The following is a 26,742-nucleotide window of genomic DNA, read 5'->3' as shown; positions in this document are numbered from 1 at the left end:
AAAGATTTATGCCCTCATTAAACACCTAGCAATACCAACGTTCACATGTCAAATTCTGCTTACTTAATCCCTTCCTACTGCACTATTTAGATGCTACACAACTTTTTAATGCTCAGTATGCATCTTTATCAAGCCTTTTCTGGTAGGGGAATGCATCTGGGTGCTTTAACGTACTGAGAGAAAAACACAAACACTTTCACATAAAAATGTCTCTTAACTGCAAGAAAAAAAGCATTTAAAGGATTCAAGACATCTTTTACAATTTCACGCTTGCGATGCGGTCTCAACAGCAATGAATCAAAGGTAGTTTATAATAAAGGCTAGGCACACAAATGTAAACTGGAGTATGGCGAAGGCGAAACATTCACTTCAACAATGATCAATCTCTGCCCCACTAATAACTAAGTAGTCCAATGCAATACCAACCACCAACTGAAAATGCAAAGGACACTAGTTGTTTGGGGATATTAAGAGTAAATGTATTGCTTCATTAAAAGAACTCACCTTTATATGTTTACATTCTATGTTACACAGAGAACACATATGAGGAAATATTCTTGGAGATGCAGCATAGTAATCATTCATCATCGAAGGAGTTGGAAGTAGCTTGGTCTTCGTTGGATCAGGTTGTGGTGACCTTGGGGACCAATTCCCTTTCCCATAGTTTGCCGGCACAGCAGGAGGTGGTAGAGTAGGTGGTCGCATAGACATATCTGCATGAAAAGGCAAATTCATTGGACTCTCTCCTGGCTTTCGCTGAGGATGGTTTTCCAGCGGATAGCTAGATGGGGGGCCTCCACCTGCATAATTAGGAGGTTGGTTGGTCATCTGGAAACTGGGCATGTTTGGCATCTGCTGAGTTCCCATCTGTAAATCTGATGAATTATCAGGTGGTGGCTGATTTTTATTTCTGAGCAACTTCCTGTTAAGGACTTCAATTGGTAAACCCGGCTGAGGACCAGCAAGTGAATTCTGGCCACTTGGAGCACCCATTTGGTTTGGGGGAGTAATTGGGAAAATATGCTTATTTATAGCTTCTTTTGGGAAACCCACATGACCCATGGATTTTTCAGTATGAAACCTTTCTTCAGTATTTTCTGAATGGTGGGAATCCATGCCTTGTGTGTACATACCCCGATAATCTTTTCTTCGTTGGTCTATTGGGTCGTTGAATACTCGTGTTTGTACTGGTTCATCACTGAACCCAACTTTGCTTGAATGCCCATAATCAAACACTTTACTTTGCACAGACTCGCCTACACCTCTACTTTGAGCTGATACACTGGGTCCCTGCCTGTTCATCTTGCGTAATCTTATTTCTCTCAAAATTACTGGCATGTTGTCTGGGGTCAACTGATCATCTGGGTAACGACTGAGCTCCTCTAGATCTTCATTCGATAACCCAAAGCTTGCTAGAATACTTGTAGCACTCTCAGTATTATACCGGCTTTGCGCATTTCGCCTTTCATCTACGACTGGTGAGGACGGCATTAGGTTCCTCCCCATGACGGCAGAAGAATTTCCAGAAGATCCAACGTCAGCAGCCCATTTATTTGGAATACTTTTTGTTTCCATTGTCAGCTGATGTACAGCATCCCGCAAGCTCATTTTTTCACTAGACAGCCTTGAATCCCCTTGCTGGTCACTGTGTTGAATCATTGGAGGACCTGGAGGACGGAGATTTGGTTGTCCCATATTGTGGGGAGGGCCTGCAAATCTTGGTAGGTATCCTGGAGGAGTCTGACCAATCATGCCACGACTATCCATTCTTGGAGACATTCCTTGAATGTTCATTCCTCCCGAAGGATTTCCCATGTAAGGACCAGAGTTTATTAGAGACTGATTCATAGCAAATTGGTTCATGTTGGGCTGGTTCATGTTGGGCTGGTTCATGCCGAACCCCTTCATATTTGCAGGTATGTTCAAGCCACACTGGTTTGCTTCTTTTGCTCCGTGACCAGGAAACACTCCTGTAGAACTGAACACAGGATGAGCAGTTTTAACTTTCAGTACAGCCTGGTCAAGAAAAGTATAGGATGGTGGTGAATTGTTGGAGGCGATTAAAGTCAATTGATGAAGAGCAAATTGAGTCTTAATCTGAGCAAGCTGTAAAGGAGGCAGGCCCAATAGAAGTGGACTTGCAATGCCAAAGTTCAAGGAATTCACAAGTGGTGCACACTTTTCCAAGAATATCACAAAGCTGAAAGTGAAAACACAAACATTAGATCAATATATATTCGTAACTTGTCATTGCAGCGTTTCACAGCCAGTCAGCAACACATTTTGAAGACTCATGAAATGTTATTGTCAAAAGGTTTATTAAAAGATCGCAAAGTACATCATCCATGTGCAGACGAGGGTGATTCTATATCAAAGCTTATGCTTTTTGATGGGAGTTCCATGATCACTGCTGAGCAGGCTCCAAAACTAGTCTTCAGGACTAGTAATCAAAAGGTTTACTTACAAACAAAAAATGTAGATTAGCAAAACCGAGCTGCTCAAGCTGTACAAGTATGGCTCCGATAACTCAAAGATCTAGTAAAACAGATTGCTATTCAAGAAAATTTAGAAAGCAGATATCATTACACACTTCTGTTGGAACTTCACTATAAATTGTGATTTCCAAATACAAAGAAACACTGCTAGAAAAAAAAACTATTGTGAACTAAGTGGTAGTGGAAGTTAACTACTCACAACAAGAGAAGCTATTGTTTCACCACAAGATTACATCCTAGTTTTTGAAGCAACATAGGTTATATAGTTTCAGTCCCGGTCCTCGAGTACCCGGAATTAAATAATAACCCACTAATTACTGTGTAAATATATTTGTAAATCTAGGCATTGCAACATTGATCTCTGCGTTATTTTAAACAAGGCAGAGTATACTACACTTCTGGGTTCCACTTTTCAGCACAGTACTGTTTTTAGTGATTTTAGGTTATTTTCTGAACAGGGGCTCTCATGGTTGTTGCAAAGAAAAGATGCACAAAATTGTTGTAGGAAAAATCTAAAGATGCAGTACTAAAAGATGAGCACAGCTCTGCTCATATCATTGGTAAGCATGTAGAGCCACATCCAAGAGCAGATGGGAAAGAAGGTGGGATTGTATCGGACATCATAAACATATCTATCTAGCCTCACAAGGTGGATACCTTCTAATGTACCTGTTTAGAAAGTGAAGCCAGTTTGAAGCAGTCTGGTATCTCAACCACTGAGGTGGAGAGAGTCAAAGATTAATGCAGCTTTCAGTTGTGGGTCTGTAGTCTCGACATTGAGGCTGCCTCTTGTCAACGCATATGTTGAGCTGGTTTGCCACCTGATTTGAATGGATATGGGCTTTGGTATATCAGTAAGAAGATTGGAGAGTCAGCGAGTGTGTGAATGCCTGTTGTGAGTGGAAAGTGCATCTTTGCTTTCAGGCTGAACACCCCTCCCTCCCTCTCATTTAGAGGTGCACGCACTGTTTCGCATTCCCAAGTCCTAGTCCTTGAAGACTCACCAACAAGTCTTGCCACTACTTACCTCGAGGTCTAATACACAACTCCAGGCAAGCAAGAAAAGAAAATGAACATTCTTGTGTTCCAATAGATATGCTCTGAGCCTCCTAGGTAGAGCCCAATTTGACAAATCCAGCTGCCTTTCCTAACTGCGCTGCACTGGCCTTTTATTCATTCCTATACGGACTACATCGCTCTTAATGCTGGTGAAAGGACTTCTTTTTAAAAAGTCTTTCAAGAAACTAGTGGTCCGACAGGGTGAAATAAGCAGCGACGGTGGAGCTTCCATAGCAAAATCTTGTGAGCTGTGTGCCCAGCTGTGCTGCTGTTCTATAACCAAATTATCTGCTGTTCCATGCCTTCAGACCTTGACAAGTCTTACCATAATCAGCGTATTCGCACTGCCATAGACACCACAGGCCCATCTCAATTAGTTCATACATTATCCACATGAGTGAAAGCGATGCGCACAGTCAGCTTCTCTCCATTTTGTTTTAAAGATTTGTTTAGTATCTGTGCTGCAACATCATATATGGGCGGATTGCACTCCATTATTCCAAACAATATTCCAATTTAAACGTACAGTTTCATCATGTTGCATGCGCACTGTCGACGTGCCAAGCCCAAACAGCACGACTGGAACTAAACATCAAAGTTGGGACTACTTATTGCCCCAAACCAGTAGCAACAGCCATTTTTTATTTCTGCATTTGCATCTGTTCTTTAAACTTAATGTTCTTTTCGTCCTTTTATACTTCATCATCCATTCTATATTTTTTTTACCCGTTCATGTTCTCCTGCAAGGTAGTGCAATTTCCCAAGTTTCTCATGTTATGGTGAGCCATCCGAACCGCTCTCCAAAAACACGTACTGAAGCAGAGTTCATCAAGAGCAGTTTATTGTAACCCAATGCATTTCAGACCCCACCGGGTCCTTCGTCAGGGGTAACTGAGAATAACAGACATACTTTAAAAAACCAAATATATGTGCATCACCTCCTTGTCATATACTTTAACTGTAAATCGCGAAAACTCCTCTCCCAGCAATCACCAACATATTACCAAAATATTTTTTTCCGATGAATGACCTTTAATATGGCGAAACTCTCCCCTCTTTATCCTACCTATCCAGTCTGTTTTGCTCCGTCACTCATTCCTTCATTCCCTCCCTCCTTTCAAACTGAACGTCACCTTCCAATCCAAACCTGTAACTCCTCCCTGCCTTCCCTCTTACCTCTGATTACAATCTTCCCCTCTTCAATACTATTTACCACCGCATCGTCCCCATTCTACCAACTAAACACATACTTTCGTTTACCTCCTACCCAACGAAGATTTTACCCAATTACAATACCACCCACGTTTGAAACATGTGTTCAGTTGCATATTGTTCAAACGCGGGTGGTATTGTAATTAGGTGAAATCTTCGTTGTATGAGAGAGGATGATGATTATGTTTCAGCAGGTATGCGAGGGGGTAGTGATAGTTAAGTGCGACGGGTTGAGGATTTTGGGTAGGACGTAAAGGAACATATGTGAGTTTAGTTGGTAGAATGGGGGTGATGCGGTGGTGAATAGTATTGAAGGGGGGGAAGATTGTAATCAGATAAGAGGGAAGGCAGGGAGGAGTTACAGGTTTGGATTGGAAGGCAACGTTCGGTTTGAAAGGAGGAAGGAAATGAAGGAATGAGTGTCGGAGCAAAATAGACTGGATAGGTAGGATAAAGAGGGGAGAGTTTCGCCATATTAAAGGTCATTCTTCGGAAACATTTTGGTAATGTGATGGCAATTGCTGGGAGAGATGAATTGCGCAACTTACATGACAAGGAGGTGATTTACATATAGTTGGTTTTTTTAAGTTTGTCTGATTGCTATTTACAGTTACCCCTGACGAAGGACCCGGTGGGGTCTGAAATGCATTGGGTTACAATAAACTGCTCTTGATGAACTCTGCTTCAGTACGTGTATTTGGAGAGGGGTTCGGATGGCCAACCATAACATGAGAAACTTGGGAAATTGCACTACCTTGCAGGAGAACATGAACGGTTAAAAAAAAATATAGAATGGATGATGGGAGTATAAAAGGACTAAAAGAACATTAAGTTTAAAGAACAGATGCAAATGCAGAAATAAAAAATGGCTGTCGCAACTGGTTTGGGGCAATAAGCAGCCTCAACTTTGACGTTTAGCATTTGTGCTGCACGTGTTCTAAAATAACTGCTTGGGCTTTTGTTTGTGTCCCAGGACAGATACAGCTATTGTGGATTTGCTGTGTAGGTAGTTTACGGCTGGTGACCTGGGGCCATAACTGCTGCACCGCAACATTTCAGTAACTTGCACAAGGTGGTATGGTTAACTCAAACAGTTTACACAGGATACCTGTAATATCCGTGGAACAGAAAAGTATTAACTAAAAACAAAAGATAGTTAATTCAGAGCAAGTAAAATGTTCAGCACAGGGAGAAAAAAAATTTAGCACTGAAAAGTAGAAGCGGCTTGCATTCCGGCATGAAAAGCCAAATGATCATGTTATTCTATTCAGAGGGAGGGTCAGGACAAACCAGTCTCATCAATCTTGTTGGCTGCAGGTAAAGGGACCTCCTAGACCAGGGTCTCCTGCTACAGAGTTGATTCCTCATGCGAGCTGGGCGGGAACCACTAGTCTCCGGAGAGACTATAGAGTTATTCTTTTTCCAAAACAGGTCCTTCCAGGAGCTTAGATTTAGCAGGCTATGAAGCAGAACATTCCTCTTAGTAGTGGTAATAAAGCTTCTCAGCAAGCTGGTGACCATCCTTACACAGCTCCAAGGAAACTTTCCCAGATTTGGGACACATTTGGATAAGAGTACCAATTTAGCTTTTGCATATTCTTGTCTCCTCTATAGGTGGGTGTCTAAGAGGCAAGAGCTGGACTAAACACTGGCTGAAGCTTTCAGTAACTCTTGCCCCAATGGCCAGGGTTAGCCAATCACTGATATGTAATTTTCAAATTCTGTATGGGTGTAATTAGCACTAAAGGGGCTCTCTGCCAAATCTGCAAGGGCATAATCTAAAACTGGTCACCACAAGCCATGCAGCTCAGTCATGTAGGAAGCTGGCTCTGTATATACTATACCGAAGTAAGGTATAGTGTCCAGAGTCCAGTGGATCCCAAAAGGAAGGCAGAGGCAAAAGTAGACAATACCTTACTCTCCATTTGTGGTAGTGTGAGCGAGTAGTAAGGCTTTATCAGAGGGTAGTGTTAAGCATTTATGTACATACAGGCAACAAAAGGTCACATTTAAAGACTGAACCCAGACCTATTTGTATCTATAAATGTATTATCTAGTTGTATTTTATTTCTAGAACCAAGCCAGGCCTGGAGCAGGTAAGTGAAATAATACTTCGCAAGAATAATTCAATTGAATACAGTTGAAATGCAGTAGAATGCAATTAGTTTGTTCAAAGGTAAGTCAACAGTAAACTAGTATGCTTTTTCATTGAGCTTCAACTCCAAACTTAGAACTTTTTACAGAAGAGCAGTTAATGCAGTCCTATGGGAAGAAAATAGGCTATCGGTTTAAAGGCAAGTACTTTGTTCAGGGAGTTGGTTTTGAGGGGGGGGGGGTTGACTAAAGCTTCCCCTAGGGTCAAGAATGCACTCAAAGAGCCCTCAGCGGCACTAGGGCGGCCGGATGCAGAGTGCTGGGGCACAATGTTATCCAATTGGGAATAGGAGGCCTCCGGTCAGTGGCTGCTCACGAGCAGGCCACAAGGTTGTGGGAGCAGAGCTCCTGGTATTAGGATCGGGCAAAGGGGGCACAGTGGCCGCCGGGTGCCGTTTTTAATGGGGATTCTCTGGTTGCAAAAAACACTGGAGGCTCATGGACTAAGATTCTGGAGACAACCACCAGTTGGAGATAATTTGGGATGCCAGGACACTGGGTTAAATCACCCAAGGCAGTGGGGAGTCTGGTGCATGGGTGTCTTAGGGTCAGATTCTTACCAGTCACAGACGGGGAGGGGGCAATACCCCAGAAGGAATATGCTACTTACCAGTATGCATCTGTTCTTGGCATGAAGAGCTGCAGATCTACACACTTGTGCATAGATCGCCATCTGGTGTTGGGCCCGGATGTTTGCAGCTGTTTTTCCTCTTGGAAAGTCTTTGGAAGTCACGAGGTCGGTGACTCCTCCTTTGGATCGTATTGCGCATGGGCTTCGGCTCCATCCTCAGATTGTTTCTCGCCAGCAGGGAAAGATGGATCGTAGTAATAACAGTGAAGATGCCCATGTGTTGTATCTAAATAATAAACTGGAACAGTTAAAGGCAGCAGGGGAGGCGGGTGGGCGTGTGTAGATCTGCAGCTCTACATGCCAAGAACAGATGCATACTGGTAAGTAGCATATTCCGTTCGAGGCATACGAGCTGCAGATTACACACTTGTGCATAGATTATATAGCAGTACCCATCCTTAGCGGCGACTACCCGTATCTGTTGCAGTGGTTTGAAATAATGTTCTGAGTACAGCCTGGCCCACACTAACCTGTTGCTTAGTTTGGACATCTACACAATAGTGTTTAGTGAAAGTGTGCGGTGTTGACCATGTAGCTGCTTTGCAGATATCATCTAATGGGATGTTCCCTAGAAATGTCATTGAAGCCCCTATTTTACGTGTAGAGTGGGCTTTAGGGGGAATGGATAGCATTAGTTTTGCTTTGTGGTAGCAAATCTGAATGCATTTGACAATCCACCTAACTATCCCCGACTTGGAGATGGGGTTGCCTTTGTGTGGTGGTGAGAAAGACAAACAGTTGTTTGGTCTTACGGAAAGGTTGTGTTCTCTCTATGTAGTAGAGTACGGCTCGTTTGACATTTAATGCGTGAAGAGCTCTTTCTGCAACAGTCTGTGGTTGTGAGAAGAATACTGGTAGTTCTACAGTTTGATTTAGGTGAAAGGGAGAAATGACTTTAGGGAGGAATTTTGGGTTGGTACGGAGAACAACCTTGTTATGGTGCATTTGGAGAAAAGGTTCTTGAAGGGTAAGTGCTTGTATTTCACTGATCCTTCTGAGGGAAGTGATGGCTACAAGAAAAGCGGTATTCCAGGTTAGGAATTGAAGCTCACATTTGTGTAGAGGTTCGAAGGGAGGCCCCATTAGTCTGGTGAGAACGATAAGTTCCACACAGGTGAGGGTGGCACTCTGGGGGGGAATTATTATTTTAAGGCCTTCCATGAAGGCTTTAATGGCAGATACTCTAAAGAGTGATAGATGTTGCCTGTTTTGTAGATAAGCTGCTATGGCTGCAAGGTGCAGTCTAATGGACGCATAGGCTAGATTGCATCTTTGTAGATGTAGTAAATAGCCTATGATGTGTTGAATGTACATATCTAGGGGATTGATGGTATTGTTGTGACAATAGACAACAAAACATTTCCACTTGGCCGCGTAGCATGCTCTAGTGGTGGGTCGCCTAGCTTCTTTGATGACGTTCATACAGTCAGGGGGAAGATTTAGGTAACCGAATTCTAGGACCTCAGGAGCCAGATCGCAAGGTTGAGCTGGTCTGGGTCCGGGTGCCTGATCTCTCCATGGTTCTGGGTTAAGAGTTGTGGAGAGAGGATTAATTTCTGGTGCGGTACTACGGATAGTTCCAGCAGTGTGGTGTACCACGGTTGTCTGGCCCAAGTTGGAGCTACTAGGATTAGTGTGAAGGAGTGTTGTAGTTTGCGCACTACTAGTGGAATGAGTGGGAGAGGCGAAAAAGCGTATGCAAATCTGCCTGACCAGTTCATCCATATTGCATTGCCTTTGGACAATGGGTGTGGATAACTGGCGGCGAAGCTTGGGCATTTGGCGTTTGTGGGTGGCGGAGGGGTCTATCTGTGGATGCCCCCACGTTTGAAAGTACGGGTGAAGAACTTGTGGGTGGAGTTCCCACACGTAGAGGAGTTGTGTTTGTCTGCTGAGCAGATCTGCTATGGTGTTTTGGACTCCTGGGATATGTTGGGCTAGGAGAAAGATTTTCTGGGGGTATGGCCCATCTCCATATGCTCTGTGCTAGCTGAGAGAGCTGTGGAGAGTGTGTGCCGCCTTGTTTTTGTATATAGTACATGGCTGTCATGTTTGTGCGGACTAGGACTGCCTTGCCTGAAATCTGTGTTTGAAAAGATTTTAGGGCTAAAAAGATGGCTAGTAACTCCAGATGGTTGATGTGGAGCCCTGCATGGTGCGATGTAGTAGGTGAGCTCCCCAGCCGGATAGCGATGCGCCTGTTGTCAGTACTATCCGAGGAACCGGGTCCAGGAACGGTCGCCCTTTGGAAAGGTTTTTGGTGGTCCACCACTGCAGAGAGCGATGGGTACGACCGTCTACCAACACCAGATCTGTTAATTGACCTTGGGCCTGGTTCCATTAGCGCGCTAAGCACTCTTGGAAAGGACGCATCTGGAGTCTTGCGTGAGGTACTATGAATATGCATCATCCCTATTAGTTGCATAAACACTCGAGCTAGAAAGGAGTGTTGTGCCATAAGTTTTGTGCGTAGAGCGTGAATGCTTGCAATCCTGGCCGGACTGGGGTAGGCTAGCGCTCTTGGTGTCTATGGTGGCACCGAGGTATTGTTTTATGTAGGATGGCTGTAGATGGGACTTCGCGTGGTATACTGTGAAGCCCAGTTCGTGAAGTAGCTGGATAGTGGCGTTCGTGAAGTAGCTGGATAGTGGCGTGCGTGTGTTGTACACACAGGTTGTATGAGCTGGCTTTTAATCAGCCAGTCGTCTAGGTATGGGAAGACATGGATGTGTTGTCTCCACAGGTGTGCTGCCACTACTGCTAGGCACTTGGTGAATACTCGTGGTGCTGTTGTGACTCCAAATGGGAGTACTTTGAATTGGTAGTGTTGGCCATCCACTACAAATCTGAGGAACTTCCTGTGAGCGTTGTGCACAGGAATGTGGAAATAGGCATCTTTTAGGTCTAAAGTGGTCAGGAAATCGTTGTGGGACAGCAGTGGAAGTACCTGCTGAAGTATTACCATGTGAAAATGGTCTGAGTATGTATCCGTTTAGGGGCCGGAGATCTAGGATGGGCCGTAGAGTCTCGTCCTTTTTTGGTATGAGAAAATATAGGGAGTAGACCCCCATATTTTGTTGGTTGGTAGGAACGTGTTCTATCGCCCCTTTTTGTAGGAGGGAGATTACATCCTGCTTTAGTAGTGTTAGATGTTCCTGTGACATTGGGCGTTGTCTGGGTAGAATGTTTGGGGGGGTAGAGATTAGTTCTAGGCAGTAGCCTAACCGAATTATTTGTGTTACCCATTTGTCTGAGGTGATTGTAGTCCAGACAGGAAGGAAATTTTGGAGTCTGCCCCAGAACGGAGAGGGATGGTCTGGGGGAGTGGAGGGAAGTCATTGGGTAGGTGCGGAGGCAGAGCAGGCGGTGTTTGTCTTGCCTCTGCCTTTATTATTGTTGCATCTGTAGCCGCCTCTTTGGTAACCCCTTGTAAAGGTGGATTGGGAAGGGGCCTTGCATGAAGTGGAAGCGGTGTCAGGAGTAGCCTCTGGATGTGCTCCGAAAGTAAGAGCGGCAAAAGGAACGCCTGGGAGGGTGCGATTGTAAGGCTCCCATAGACTTTGCCGTATCAGTGTCTTTTTTCATTCTTGAGGGGGCCTCATCTACTTTTGGGCCGAACAGATGTTCCTGGTCAAAGGGGTGGTTCAGGATGGAGGCTTGTACTTCTGGTTTAAAACCTGAGATCCTTAGCCACGCATGGCGACGGAGGAGGATGCTGGTATTAATGGCTCTGGAGGCAGTGTCAGCTGCATCTAGGGCACAACGGATGGAGGTATTGGTGATGGTTTTGCACTCCTGAATTAACTCGTTTGCCCTATTTTTGTATGTGTCAGGGAGGTGTTGCATATGGCTTCTAGTTCGTCATAATGGGCCCTGTCGTATCTTGCTAGTAGCGCTTGTGTATTAGCGATACGCCATTATGTTGAATATGCTACTTACCAGTATGCATCTGTTCTTGGCATGTAGGGCTGCTGACATTCATATCTGTGCATAGATCGCCGCCTAGTGTTGGGTCCGGATGATTGCACATTGTTGTCCTGGAAGAGTCTTCGAAGTATCCTGAGATGGGTGACTCCTCCCCTGGACCACAGTGCGCATGGGCATCCTCTCCATCCCCAGATTGTTTTTCGCCATTGTGGCAGTGATGGAGTAGATACAGGAAGTGATGACCATGCTATACAGTAATTCTGAGAGCTGCAGCTGCTACAGGCGCCGGGGAGGAGGGTGGGCGATATGAATGTCAGCAGCCCTACATGCCAAGAACAGATGCATACTGGTAAGTAGCATAATCAGTTCGAGGCATGTGGGCTGCTGAATTCATATCTGTGCATAGAATACACAGCAGTACCTCCTATTAGCGGCGGATACCCGTGCCAGCTGCAGCAGTCTGGAAAAGAGTTTTGAGAACAGCCTGTCCTACAGCTGCCTGCTGTTTTGAGTGTACATCTACACAGTAGTGTTTGGTAAATGTATGTATAGTGGACCATGTGGCTGCTCTACATATTTCCTGTAAAGGAATGTTTCCCAGGAAAGCCATGGACGCCCCTAACTTTCGTGTTGAGTGGGCTCGTGGGGGAATCGTTAATGTGCGTTTAGCTTTCTGATAACAAATCTGTATACATTTAACGATCCATCTGGCTATCCCTGCTTTGGAAATGGCGTTGCCCTTGTGTTGTGGAGAGAAGGCAACGAAGAGTTGTTTAGTTTTCCTAAAGTTTTTAGTTCAGTCAATGTAGTACATGAGGGCCCTCTTTACATCTAGTGTGTGGAGCATCCTCTCAGCGACATTTTGTGGGTTTTGAAAGAAAACAGGCAGTTCAATGGTTTGGTTCATGTGGAACTGCGATACTACTTTAGGCATGAATTTGGGGTTGGTACGTAGTACGACCCGGTTTGCGTGAACTTGTATAAATGGCTCCTGAATGGTTAGTGCCTGGAGTTCACTAACTCTCCTTAAGGAAGTGATGGCAACCAGGAAAGCCACTTTCCAGGTGAGGAATTGAATCTCACATGAATGGAGAGGTTCAAAGGGTGGACCCATTAGTCTGGTGAGGACCAAGTTGAGGTTCCACACCGGTGCTGGGGGGTGCCTTGGGGGAATCACCCGTTTAAGTCCTTCCAAGAAGGCTTTGATGGCAGGCACTCTGAATAAAGAGAGGTGCTGCCTGTTTTGGAGATAGGCTGCTACTGCGGTTAAATGGACACGTATCGAGGTGTATGCCAGATTGCATCGGTATAGGTGTAATAGATAGCAGATTATGTTCTGAATAGATGCGTCTAGCGGGTTAATGTCATTGTTGTTGCAATAAATGACAAACCTCTTCCATTTGGCTGCATAGCAAGCTCTGGTAGTGGGCCTCCTAGCTTCCTTAATGATCTCCATACAGTCAGGTGGCAGGTTTAGGTAGCCAAACTCTAGGACTTCAGGAGCCAGATTGCCAGGTTCAGCTGTTGCGGATCTGGGTGCTGAATTTCTCCATGGTTCTGCGTTAAAAGCGCGGGTCAGAGCCGCAGCCTTTGATGTGGCACCACGGAAAGTTCCAGAAAGGTGGTGTACCATGGCTGGCGTGCCCATGTTGGAGCAACCAGGATTAGTGTCAGTGAGTGCTGTCACAGTTTGCGTGCCTCCAGCGATATCAACGGCCTTGGGGGGGGGAAAGCGTACGCAAATCTGCCGGACCAGTTCATCCACATCGCATTGCCCTGCGACTGTGGATGTGGGAACCTGGCGGCAAAGCTTTGGCATTTTGCGTTTTCCCTTGTGGCGAATAGGTCTATCTCTGGATGACCCCACTGCTGGAAGTACGGTTGGAGTACTGATGGGTGTAACTCCCACTCGTGCATCTGGTGGCTGTGTCTGCTGAGCAGATCCGCCATCTGGTTGTCCTTGCATGGGAGGTGTTCCGCCATGAGGAAGATGTTCCTCTGAATGGCCCACTTCCACATGCTCTGAGCCAGATGAGACAACTGTGGAGAGTGTGTTCCTCCCTGCTTCTGTATGTAGTACATGGCGGTCATGTTGTCCGTCCGGATCAACACGACCTTGTTGCACAGGTGTACTTTGAATGCTTTCATTGCCAGGAAGATTGCCATCAGTTCCAGAAGGTTGATGTGCATCTTCTTTTGTTGTGTAGTCCATAGTCCCTGCACTGTGTAATTGAGTACATGAGCTCCCCATCCTTGGAGAGACGCGTCCGCTGTCAGTATTATTTGTGGAACAGGCTCGTGGAACGGTCGGCCCTTGCAAAGGTTTTGTGGATTCCACCAATGCAGAGAGTTGTATGCCCGACCGCTCACCAACACTAGGTCTTTTAATTGCCCGTGAGCCTGATTCCATTGACGTGCTAAGCACTCCTGAAGCAGGCGCATATGTAGTCTCGCGTGTGGGACTATGAAAATGCAGGAGGCCATCATGCCCATCAACTGCATGAACACTCGCGCAGGAAGGGAGTGTTGAGGTTGGAATTTTGAGATCAGCAGTTGCATGCTGTTGATTCTCACTAAAGTTGGCTGAGCTGTGGCAGCCAGAGTGTTGATCATTGCGCCCAAGTACTGTTGTACGTGCGCAGGTTGAAGACTTGATTTTGGGTAATTTAGTGAGAATCCCAGATCGTGAAGAAGGTGAATGGTGTGGGACATGTGGGTGGCACATTGTTGTGCTGACTTGGCCTGAACTAGCCAGTCGTCCAAATAAGGGAAGACGTGAATATTTGGTCTTCGCAGATGTGCGGCCACTGTCGCCAGGCACTTGGTAAAGACCCTGGGTGCTGTTACTCCGAAGGGGAGAACTTTGAACGGATAGTGATTCCCTTGAATAGTGAATCTGAGGTATTTCCTGTGTGAAGGATGTATGGGTATGTGGAAGTATGCATTCTTCAGGTCCAGCGTAGCTAGGAAGTCCCCCTGACTGAGTAGTGGGAGAACCTGTTGGAGGGGGAGCATATGGAAATGCTCCGAAAGTATATATAGGTTTAGGGGTCGCAGGTATAGGATAGGTCTGAGCGAGCCGTCCTTTTTTGGGATCAAGAAGTACAGAGAGTACACCCCTGTGCCCTGCTGTGCGATGGGCACTACTTCTATGGCCCCTTTTGCGAGCATAGCAAGCACTTCTTGCTGGAGTAAATCCAAGTGTTCGGCTGACATAGGACAGTGCTTTGGTGGTATGTTGGGTGGAGTGGAAGTGAGTTCCAGACAGTACCCATGTTGAATGATGTCCCTGACCCACCTGTCCGTGGTGTTCTTCCATGCGGACAGGAACAGCTGGAGTCGTCCCCCCAACAGGTGTTAAGTGGTCGGGGGGTAGGGAGAGGGCGTCACTGTTTGTTCTTTGGGGAGGACCTGGTGTTGCCATACCCACGTCCCCTGCCCTTGGTGCTGGATCCACGATATCCACCCCTGTTTTTGTCGTAGGTGGTTTGTGTGCCACCTTTAGAATACTGTTGTTGTGACCCCTGACCCCTCGACGTTCCCCTATTTCCAGTGCGACGAAAGGAGCCACTACGGAATTGCTGCGTTTGTAGCGCCCCCATAGATTTCGCAGTGTCTGTCTTTTTTTATTTTCTCTAGGGTAGTGTCAACGTCTGGGCCAAATAAAAATTCCGTGTTAACCGGTAAGTTGAGGATCTTGTTTTGGATCTCGGGTTTGAAGCCTGAGATGCGTAACCAGGCATGGCGTCGCAGCATGACACTTGTGTTTATTGCCCTGGCCGCTGTGTCAGCTGCGTCTAGGGCGCATTTTATGGATGCATTAGTGAGGAGTTGTCCTTCTCTAATGAGGAGTTCCGCTGACTCTTTATACTCCTCTGGTAGATGTTGGAGCAGTGACTCCAACGTGTCATAATGTGACCTGTCATAACGTTCCAGGAGTGCCTGTGTATTGGCAATGCGCAGGATATTCGCTGCTTGTGCTGCAATACGTTTGCCCGATGTTTCAAGGACCTTTGACTCTTTGTCTGGGGGAGGAGCATCACCAGTCGTCTGTGAGTGGGCTCGTTTGCGAGCGTTGGCAACCACCATAGAGTCTAATGGCAACTGACCACTAATGTATTTAGGGTCTCCAGGTGCAGGCTTATATTTCTTTGCAATCCTGGGGTTTAACACTCGGGCTCTTGTGGTGTCTTTGAAAATGTCTTTGCCCATGCTTAAAGGGGTTCTGAAACCTGCCAGAGTCTTGACAGTCCTTTCTGAAGATGCGAAAGTGTCAAGCAGGAAGTCCTCCTCAATGGCGTCAGAATGTAGTTCTACCCCATGATGAGCAGCAGCCTTAAGGGCATTAAATGCGGCCGTGTCCTCTGTAGGATATGTTTTAATGTTGTAGAGTTGCGCATCCTGAGTATGTGTCGCGATACTTTGGTCTGTGGGGTCATCCCATGCCTGATCAGGGTCTTGTGGTTCATCGGGATCTGCGTACCCGGGGTAGATGGTATCGTCCCCACCATATTCCTGCATCGTGTCCGATTCAGAATGGGTAGGAGAAAAGGACTGCGGATCCAGTTGGAGGGGATGGAAGTGTTCTTGTAGCACTGGTTCCTGCACCGCCGGTAGCTTGCGTTTAAGCGGAATTTTGTATGGAACTTCTTCCCTGACTGGTGTTATTTTGCGCTTGTGGAGCATTAACCTGCCAGTGTCGGCATCGATAAATTGCGGCCCCGAAGAATCTTGTTCTGTTAGGCCAGTGGTGGTGGACTGTGTGTGTAAGACACGTGTCCGAATCTGAAAGAGTTTCGGTGCCGATGTCAGCCCAAATGTAATGTTGGTGGGCTCCGAGTGCACTCTACAGGGTGAGGTAGTGTCGGGACCCGAGGTAGAGTGGAGGGCTACCTGGTCATGGATGCGTTGTAGAGATGCAGAGACCTGCTGCACAGCAAACTGAGATGGTGGTTTGGTGGGCATCTTGGTAGTAGGCGTCGAGGCCGACCCCGACTTTTTTGTTGGAAGGGGGTCGCTGGCCTAAAGGGATGCATCGATAGTCGATGTAGTCGAGGACTTATTCGTCATCGGTGCTTTAGGTGTCGACGTAGCCAAGGCGGCCATCTTGAAAGCGGAGGTCACGGGCTTCGGTGTTGTGGTGCCCGAGGGCACGCTTCTTCTGTGCGTCGACCGTGTCTGCTGCGGTGAGCTCGGCGCCGAAGTCTCTGTACGCGTTCGGAGCCGACGACTTTTTTCGGCGCCGGGGCAGTGGATTGTTTCGACGCCTTTGATCAGACCACCACCAGTTTCACTTTCGATTTTGAAGGGACTGGAGCGATGGCTGTTTTTGGGTTTAAACAACCCGGTCGTCTTTGCTGATAGTGGCTCTTGCATAGTGTTCGATGCCGGGCCGAGGAACCATGTATTAGGTCTTGGGTAAGGCCCGAAGGCGATCCCTCGACCGGAGCCTGACGACGATGCACAGTTTCGGCCTCCGTTTCGACGGATTGGCCTAGCTCCTCGGGAGAGCTGTCTTCTTCGGCCCCATAGGCTTCGTCGAAGTCCCCTACCTCGTCGACTGCTGCTTCACGTCGAAAGAGCCCTTCGTCATAGTCGTCCAATTGGGAACCATGCTCTGAAGCGGGGCTAGAGACTATTTCTTCCACGCTCTTGGCGTCCTCGTCCTCGGTGCTGAATATATTGGTGGGTGCGGGCGCTGCCTGCTGCGCCTCGAGCCTCGCTGCCCGTCGGTTCCGTAGAGTTTTCTTGGATCGGAACCGCGCGCAGGCCATGCATTTCGATTCGTCGTGATCCGGCGAGAGACATTTATTACAGACCGGGTGGACGTCGATATGAGGGTACTTGGCGTGGCACAACGGACACCTCTTGAACGGAGTCCTCGATTCCATCGTCTAGAGCGTCGAAGTTTGAACCAATTCTGTCCGGAAGTTGAAAGAGGGTGTGGAGCACTAGAACTAGTATTCGACACCGAACAGTAACAGTACCGACGAAAACTATAGGCCTTTTGGCCTAAAACTAAGTATTCCGAAGTTGAGCTAAGATAGTTGCATCCGAACCCAATGGCGGAAAAAAACAATCTGGGGATGGAGAGGATGCCCATGCGCACTGTGGTCCAGGGGAGGAGTCACCCATCTCAGGATACTTCGAAGACTCTTCCAGGACAACAATGTGCAATCATCCGGACCCAACACTAGGCGGCGATCTATGCACAGATATGAATTCAGCAGCCCACATGCCTCGAACTGGCAGCTTGTGATGCAGTGCGCTTGCCGGATGCGTCCAAGAGTTTTGACTTTGTCAGGTGGTGGTGCTTCGCCTGACGCTTGGGAGTTGGCCCTCTTTCGTGCTGTAGACACTACCAGGGAATCTAGTGGTGCTGGCCCTCTGATGTAGGCGGGCTCTGTAGGGGCAGCTTTATATTTTTTGTCAATGCACGGGTTAATGACCCTGGCTCTGACTGGGTCTTTACAAACCTCTGGCGCGTGTTTAATAACTCCTTTAAGCATGGGCAGTATGGAGGTGGCCATATGCGTACGGTCAAAGGTTTCGAGAAGAAGTCCTCCTCCACGGGGTCGGTATGGAGATCTACCCCGTGATAGTGTGCAGCCCTCTGGAGTAAGTGGTCGAACTCCAATGAGTCTTCTGGTGGGGATGGTCTCAAAGGGTAGAGATCATCTTGTGGGACGTTAGGAATGTCAGGGATGTTATAGTCGTCGCATGGGTCTGGGGAGCCTGTGGGAGTGGGGTCCCCTCTAGGTAGGTCATGGGGTACGTCCCCTATGTCATCATAGACTGTATCATTATCATCATAGTCATCATCCGGAGAGGGTGTTGGAGAATGAGGAGGTGGAGGTGGTGAAGGCATTCTGAAAGGGGAGGTAGCAGAGACCTTCCTCTTTGGAGGTGGAGATGGGGCAGGTTTTTCCAGCTGTCTCTTTTTGATGCTGAGCATCAAGTGTCCGGTTTTGGGGTCCTTGATCAATGTCTTTTGCAATGGATCCGGTGTAAAGAGTTCTTCCGAGGGTGGTTTGTCCGTCGGCGCCGAAGGCATCGGGCCGTTGTTTTTCTGGTTTTAGAGTCTGTGCTAGTCCGCTGTTCAGAACTATGCGGTTTGGAAAGGGCTGTTTGTTTACTCAGTGCCGAGATGGTTTTCGGCTTCGAGATATCGGTGTTGATGGCCTTGTGTTTTTTGGTCGGTTCCTGGGATGGTGTCGGTACAGAGGAGCTAGAGCTGGGTTTCAGCGCAGAGTGTTTCGGTATGGAGCTCTGTGCCGAGGAGGCCATTTTCTTTTTCAGAGTCGGTGCAGAGGAGTGTTTCTCGGCACAGACAGTGGGCTGGCTCGAGCCCGAGCCGCCGGAAGACTTAATCGGCTTCTTTACCAGTCCTGAAGGTGCAGTGTGGGAAGCAGTGTCTTTGGTCTTACCTAGGCCCGAAGGCATGACCGAAGCCTTTTTCAGTGCCGTCGAGGGTGTTGGGCGGGGGGGTGGGGGGGGGGGGGGGGGGGGGTTCAGTACTCACGACCCTCTGTGCCGGAGTGATGTCCTCCACATCCGAATCGTCGGCTTCGGAGGCGCTGACGAGGCCCTCTGTGTGATGTTCTTCTGGAGCGTCGACTTCTTCTCCGAAGAGGTCACCTGGAATCGCCGTCGACGAGTGTGCCATGGTTCTTAGTGCCCTTCGGTCTCGAATGGTTTTCTTGGACCGGACAGTCTCGAGCCTCGTGTTCAGGGGAGAGGCAGATGTTACATACTTAGTGTTGATCGGTGTGGGGGAATTTGGACCCACATCGTGGGCACTTCTTGAAGGGAGTCCTTTCCATTAGCCAGGACCGGAGCTTGGGTAGGCCTGAAGGCAGTCGTCGACGACTGGAATCGAAGGTCTTAAATGGAGAGCCGCGCCGAGTGTGGAGATTGCAATCGAAACAATACCGCGAATTAGGGTGAGGATTGCGCGTCGATTGGGGAACTGGAAGCTGTTCGGAACCGGAACGCCAAGATAACATCAGAGCCCGATGGCGAAAAAAAAAACAATCTGGAGCCGAAGCCCATGCGCAATATGATCCAAAGGAGGAGTCACCGACCTAGTGACTTCCAAAGACTTTCCAAGAAGAAAAAACTGCAAACATCCGGGCCCAACACCAGATGGCGATCTATGCACAAGTGTGTAATCTGCAGCTCATATGCCTCGAACAGAAACTTTAGAAGGGTCAGGGATCACCACAGATCCCAGGTCAAGATTGCAGGGGGGTGTTGTCTTCCTTGTGGTGTTGGGCCACTCGAACTCCAGCCGTGGGCATCAGGTGCAGAGTGGTGCGGACTTGGCCAGAGTCTGTTGCTGACCAAATCCGGTGCTCATGGGAGACTAAGTCTGGTTGGAGAAGGCAGGGTAGGTCCTCTGGTTTCTGGGGGGGGGGGCTGCTACCTGCAGGACACACTGGGATTTCGCAGTAGCGGGTTGAGTACGGGACAGGTCAGCAGGGCTGGGACCAAGTCAGTTGGTGTCCTCTTCTTCCTTCAGCACGGCTCTTCGGTCCTTTATCTTGTCTGAGGAGGCATGGCTCTGGATTGCCCCAAATACTTAATTTTGTGGAGTTACAGGTAGGAACAGGCCGGTGCCAAAGGGTCCCTTCTTTGTGGTGGGTACACCCCTGATTGTGCCACCCTTCAGAAGGAGGGGGGCATAAGTCTCACTTCGGTTGGCTGTGCCCCCCCATCTTCAAGATGGCGGAGACTGAGTTATGCTTCACCTCGCCTCCCCTACCTTAGGGGTGGGGTTGGCAAAGCTGGGAACACCTCCCTTCATTATTTGGGTTTTCCTACCGATTCCCTTGCCCAAAGTGGGGGTAAGAACCAGTAAAGGCCACTTGCTGGGAGCAACAAATGGCTGTGGTAGCTTACAAAGGCAGCAAGCCTTTAAACTTCCCCTTCGAGGACCCTTTCCATCCTGGGGAGGAGGCTTGGCACTTCGTCCCAGGATGTGCATGGCTTCAGACCCCTGAGAGCAGCAGGCTCTCTGGCCAGGAGTCCAGAAACATGTCTGGTGGTGGCAGCTGGCGAGCAGCCACTCAGGCTGGACACTAGTGTTCGGTCGTTTCAGGGGACATCTCTAAGACCATGCAAAAAGAGGGCACTTTCTTACACATTGCACACAGGGATGTGTGCCATGTTGACTCATGACACTGCACCACAACATGCAGCCGGAGTGGCTGGGTGAGGGGGGAGCGAGCGCGAGAGAAATCAGAGGAATTTCTGGACCATACAACATAAAATTCTAGACACCACAGATGTTTTTTACCCCTGGATTAGAGTCGGCATAGAAAACGATCTTCACTCTTGTCGTCTACATAGCATTCTGAGCATCCTGGTCAAAAGAATTTCCTTTATTCAATATAGGAAAGTGGCTCTGTATATACTGTTCACAAATCGAGTCCACAGCCCTTTGGCAGAGGCTAAAGTTAAATATAACCTTACTCTCTAAAGTGGTAGCTTGGTCAAGCAGTAAGGCAGTATCAGAGGACAGTGTCAAGCATTTTTTGCACACACTCAGCAACTGGTCTCACACACAAGAACTGAACTCTAGGCCAATGGTTTGTACATACAAATATATGGTTGTTTATTTTAGAACCAACAATAGGTATCAAAATATACTTTCTCAGAATGAAATGCTTAAGTTAGATACTTTGCAATAGGCAATTGACTTTTGAATGTAATAGTTTGGTGCAATAGGCAACACAATAATACATTAAGCTCAATGGGAATTTTAAGTTACATGCAAGTGATTACTTTTTTAACTCCAGGACTGGATCCTAGATTCAGTCCTGGGACAGTTCTTGGAAACAAATGAGTAAGTAAGTTTTAGTTACTGTTGTGATTTTTGAGCAATATTTTTCAATTTTAAAAATTGACACTTAGAAACTTTTTCCAATCAAATTACCAATGTTATCCTATGGGAGGAAATTCACTTAGCAGGTAGGTGGGGTTATGGTTACTTTTTCTAGGTTAGTGTTGGATCCTGGATCCAGCACTAGGGTACCACCTGTAAGCAGTTGAGAAACTGTGTTTAAGTTATACAGGCGATTTTTAAGGAATATTTATAAGTTTGCAAAATCGACACTTAGAAAAAATTTCACAGAAAAACAGTCAATGGTTTCCTGCGGAAGAAAATGGAGTTAGTGGTAAGTACGGTTGTAAGTAATTTTCAGGGTCAGTGCTGGATCTCTCCTAATAGCAGGTGAGTATTTCCGTTTGTTACTCGGTTGATTTTAGGTGAATATTTTAAAGTTTAGAAACTCTACATTTAAAAGAAATTTCAAGTGAAACGAGTCAAGGTTACCCTACGGAAGAAAAGTGAGTCATGGGCTTTTTGGGTAAGTACTCGACTGGCAGAGTTAAGGTTCTGGGCATAGACTCAGGGGTCTCCCAGTTGTTACACCCTCCGCGGCACAGGGGCAGCCGGGTGCAGACTGAGTTAGGCCCAATGTTATTCTATGGAAGGCAGGGGGCCTTTGGTTGGTGGCTGCTGACTAGCAGGCCACGCGGCTGTGGGAGCTGGGCTCCTGGTCACTTGCTCAGGGCAAGTTGGTAAGTAGGTAGGAGTTGCACTGCCAGGGCCACTCGGGAGGCTGGGTGCAGGGTGCTTTTGAGCCGTCGGGCGCTCAATGGAAAAGCTCAAGGACGAACAAAGGCTGCAAGCTCGGGGACGGAGATTCTTCAGGTGTGACCACCACTTTGAGAGGTAAGTTAGTAGTTGGAGGATAGGTAGGTACCCAGGAGTTGGGCATAGGGGGCCGCAGGGCGCCGGGTGCAGGGGTACCTTTTGATGTTGGGAAATCTAAACCTCCGTTGATCGCGGTTGGGGGGGGGGGGGGGTCCCTGGTTCTGAGGCTGCAGGCGTAGTCAGGAGCGTCGAGGTGGGTCCTTGGGTGCCGGATTCAGGGTCACAGTTGCCGGGGCGACGTCCTCGGGGTCTTTGTCCACTCCAGCACATGCCAGGCTTGGCGGGTGCAGAGTGCAGGGTTCGCGGTTCCTGCCTGGTGCCAGGTGTCAGTTACTTGCTTTGAGCAGTGCCACTGCTCGTGGGAGTCCCAGATGCTCAGTCACAAGGTAGCCAGGTCCTCTGGGGTTTGTGAGGTTGCTGGCCACGGGAGGTGCCGGGATTTAGCAGGAGCAGGTTTGAGGGTCGACTGGCCAGTAGGGCTGGGGCCAAAGCAGTTGGTGTCTTCCTCTTGTTAGCAGCTGCACGGCAGGTCTTCTTTCTTTTTGATCTTCTTTGCTGTTACGGAATCTGGAATCTAAGGAAGGTTCAGGGTGCCCCTAAATACTAAATTTAGGGGCATTACAGGTAGGTAAAGGGCAGGGACCAATGGGTCCCTGCCTTGGGGTGGGTACACCCCCTATCCTGACACTCCTGTGGGAGGGGGGCAGTGGCACAATAAGTGCTGCAGCCCTTAGGGGCCTTCCCTGGTCACAAGGCCCTGGGTACCTAGTGTACCATTTACCAGGGGCTGACATGTGGCCAGGGTTTGCCAATTGGGGTTTTAGGTTTCTGCATAGTTTTTAGGGAAGGAACATAGGCCCTGGGCACCTGATTGGCAGGAGCCCAGGGCACACTCAAAGTACATTCAGCAATTCAAGAAAAAGTGGGGGCATGCAAGAAAGATGGCGCACTCTCACATTCAACGTTAGAATATCTATATTACTATGCATGGTGCTGCAAACCACTATCATGAATACTAAACTCAAACTCTGGTTGTTTACTACACTTACATGGCAATGTAGATGGAGGTAGGGGGCACTAACCTGGTCACAAAAAAGGTATCTTTTCTTATCCAAGAATGGCTGAAGAGAGTGGACGCTGGTCCTTGGGTCTCAGCCTGGACAAAAAAAAAAATGTCAATGATGGAGCATATCAATAACTCAGCCAAAGGAGCGCGCAACGCGCTGAAACAAGGAAAAACAAACCGTTTACTCCCCTTGACAAACTTAAGACAGTAGTGCAATCATTAGTCCTCTTGAAACCAGACTACGCAACACAACTCTGACAGGAATTCAGAAATGTTATCTTGCGCCCCTAAGAGCAGATCTCAACAAGGCTGTCACTCCCCTCACTGGAAATAAGTTACTTGCCCACATCTCACCTGCCTTCAAAAGTCTCAATTTGCTTACCATTGAAGGAAAATGCATTTTCAAGGCAGCTTATCGCCCACAAAGCTCTTCATACTAAAACCCCAAATACCTTGAAACCAAACTATCAGGAGCACAAATAGCCCTGGCACTGAAGCTCCAACTTTTATCATATCTCCTAATCTGAAGAAGAAGTCAACCCAGACGCACTTTTTCCTCAGGAAATTATCCTGAAATGTGGAAATCACTCCATAAGTATCTCTGCTGCAACCCCTCTTTCTTGTTTCATACGGGACCTCAAATCTCTACTCATGCTGATCTATGTTTCCCAAAGATCCAAACCCTTGGACATGATCCATCAAGATGGTCACCTTACTCTTTCAGCATTTATTCAGTCTCCAACCCCATTACCCTAATGCTGCATTGTTATATTCTTTAAGAACTATTTTAATCACCTCTTGTTGCATTATTCTATAACTTCTTCCTCCTCTGACTGTTTTTAATCATACAAATCTCCACATCTGGTAAACGTATTCACAAAAACTCAAGTATAACAATAATAAACTCCAAACGGGAAAGCTCATTTTTCTTAACCCCTTCAGTGCCACGCCCTTTCCCCCTCCTGTGCCGGGCGTTGTATTAGTGGGTGGGGTTCATGACGAGATAGTCTCGTCATGGGCACAGCGCAACCGTGCTCCATGACGAGACTCTCTCGTCATGGGCACAGAAGAGGTTAAGGTAGATTGAGCTAAACATACATCCACGTGCAGATAATTCTCAGTGGTAATCCTTAAACTTTGGAACTAACTTTATCAACACCATTCTCTATTATCCTTCAGGAAAATCCTGAGTAGCTTGCAATTCTGTCAATTCCTGTATATGCACCCGCGGAGTGTGCGGAGTTGACCAGCCCTCCCCCCCAGTCTCCTACCCGCCCTATTAACCCGCCCTATTTTAAACTCCATGGCGCTCTGCGTAGCTCCACTACGCCCACGATTTATATACGTTTTAGCACTTACATATGCAAACCTAGAATGGGCGTAAAGCAGCATTGTAAAGTATAGGGGTGCTGGGAAATTATATCAAGAAATGATTTAAATCAGATTTGCTTCTTTAAACTAGATCACATTACATTTCCCATATTTACAACTCAATTTCATGTTTATACTTTTGGGTATAGTGAGCATAAATGATTTACCAAGACTGTTTGCCTGCGGGACTTGGCCAGGGACTATTTCTGTCTAACACCCTGGCGTGAGCCTAACCCCAGGGTGTTACACTTGCCACCATCTGCCACCATCTATCCGGTTTCCTTCTTCGCCTGGGCCGCCACTCACCCTGGTGGGACTCCAAGTCCCAGGGTGCAACATGAAGTATTCCCGCCGCATCTCCGCTGCCACAGGTGAGGGGGAGGCACCTCCATCACGCTATAAAGCACTGCCTCACGCCCCACGGGAAACGCCCGGGCCAAGGGCGGGACAGTCCTTGCCAGGAAGAGGCAGGGCAGGGCCACCTCTCTAACATCCATCTGCTGAGCAGCGAAGCAGACCAATTTGAAAATGGATAGGGTACTGTGCTAAGAACGTTTGTACTAGAGACCCTTTGTTGCTTGAAGATACTAGCAGGACGCCTTTATTACAAATTCTGTGCCGGGCTTCTGGATTTAGTAAATAACTCTCCAAACTAAATACTTGACTCTGGGCACTGGGGGCAAACACCTCGGGCCATTGAAAGCATTGTGCCACACAAACCTATCGGGGGCTAAAAGATGGGTAAAAGGAAAACGATGGAAGGAGCGGGGGCGGGAACTGGCCCCAACAGGGGGTTGGGAATGGGAAAAAAGGCAAAGAAGGTACATAGGCACGCTGCCAACAACTGCGTGATGGATAGAATAGACACTCATTCACGGATGCGAAGGTATCCTAGAAGCAGGACCAATAGTCACCAAAACCAACACCCAATCGCCCCCCAAAAGCGCTAGCCCTCCCCGTCCAACTACCATCCCCACAATGTTCCGGAAGCCCTCCCGAAAAGGAGCAACACCACATAGGAAAGACGCATCACTTGTGCTTGGAGTAGTACAGGAGAATGATCCTCCCTCCCATGACTCTTCCTCCTCACTCACCAATCTCCCAACTAGTAACAGTGGTTGTCAATTTGGCCCCCTTATCTCTTGCTCGAATAGGTTTGCAGCTTTGGCAGATATGCCCGAAACACCCGGGGTCGAGACGTTGCATTCACCTCCCAGAACTTCAATTGAGATCAGTGAAGAGGAAATCCCATCGCCTCATGACATTTTTCAGCTCATTAGTACCTTAAAGGTCAGAGATAGGAACCATGAGAAATATGATCTAAGAACTTATTACGGTCAGACTTCTATCCTCAAAGGATATACCCCAGAAACACAAGCAGCCTGTATACCCCCTGTATGAGCAATGCCCACAGGCCAATCAAGCTTGCTTACTCTCCCATAAGGAAAGAGGCCTAATGGGAAACCGACCCTCTCCAAACCCCTCAACATCCAAGCAGGTTCCAATAACCTCAAAGCCAAAACAGGCTGATAAGCTCCCTCTCAGGACCCTAACAATTGTACTAGACCATCCATTTCACCATTAGCTACACGCCCCTTTGTAAAAGATCAGGATGATTGTTCCAGTAACTCTCTCTCTCTCCCCCCGCCCCCCTTCGGCAGGTGCAAAAAGTTTTAATGGTTAATGCTCCCAAGCTAGATCCAATGGTGGCTATGAAAATGAAGACTCCTTAATAAATAAATCAATACATTGGATCCGTCACGTATGGGGTCGTTGCACAGTCATACAAGATTATATCAGGGCTCGGAGATGCACGTACCCTACCCAACCTCTGGACTGCAGCAAGCTCACCCTGACTAAGGCCTATTTGGCTGAAAGGCTCCTCACACTGGAGTACCGCAGTTGCCCCCCTGGCACCTCAGCTATCCAGTTCTGGTGATTGCCTATTACACCAGTAGCCAGGCAAGCGTCTATCGTGGGCCCCAAGTGGAGGGAGCCCATTAAAAGCAGTCGATTGACTGCAGAGCGCACTCCAGTTACATCGGGAACCACACATTACCCCTTCAATAACCAAATGTAGTCCCCAAAACATAATCCCTTGCTTTGG

General features: G+C 47.7%; 1 protein-coding gene across 4 annotated transcripts in view; it reads right to left on the bottom strand.

The window, feature by feature from the left end:
• Window positions 1-26,742, bottom strand: part of ZNF638 (zinc finger protein 638) — a 994,232-nt gene that overhangs the window by 920,296 nt on the left and 47,194 nt on the right. For 2 of the 4 annotated variants that reach the window (XM_085642740.1, XM_085642739.1), the window contains exons 2-3: window positions 23,281-23,354; window positions 505-2,200 (exon numbers count right to left, since the gene is read on the bottom strand). The exons of 1 other annotated variant lie outside the window; for it this stretch is intronic. In XM_085642740.1, coding sequence (XP_085498866.1) covers window positions 505-1,908 — 1,404 coding nt within the window. In that variant the 5' untranslated portion in view covers window positions 1,909-2,200; window positions 23,281-23,354. The remainder of the gene's footprint in view (window positions 1-504; window positions 2,201-23,280; window positions 23,355-26,742) is intronic. One more of the 4 variants, XM_085642741.1, reaches the window with a different exon arrangement.

Source organism: Triturus cristatus, chromosome 2_2, assembly GCF_964204655.1.
Source record: "Triturus cristatus chromosome 2_2, aTriCri1.1, whole genome shotgun sequence".
Classification (NCBI taxonomy): domain Eukaryota; kingdom Metazoa; phylum Chordata; class Amphibia; order Caudata; family Salamandridae; genus Triturus; species Triturus cristatus.
This window is presented reverse-complemented; position numbering and strand designations above follow the sequence as displayed.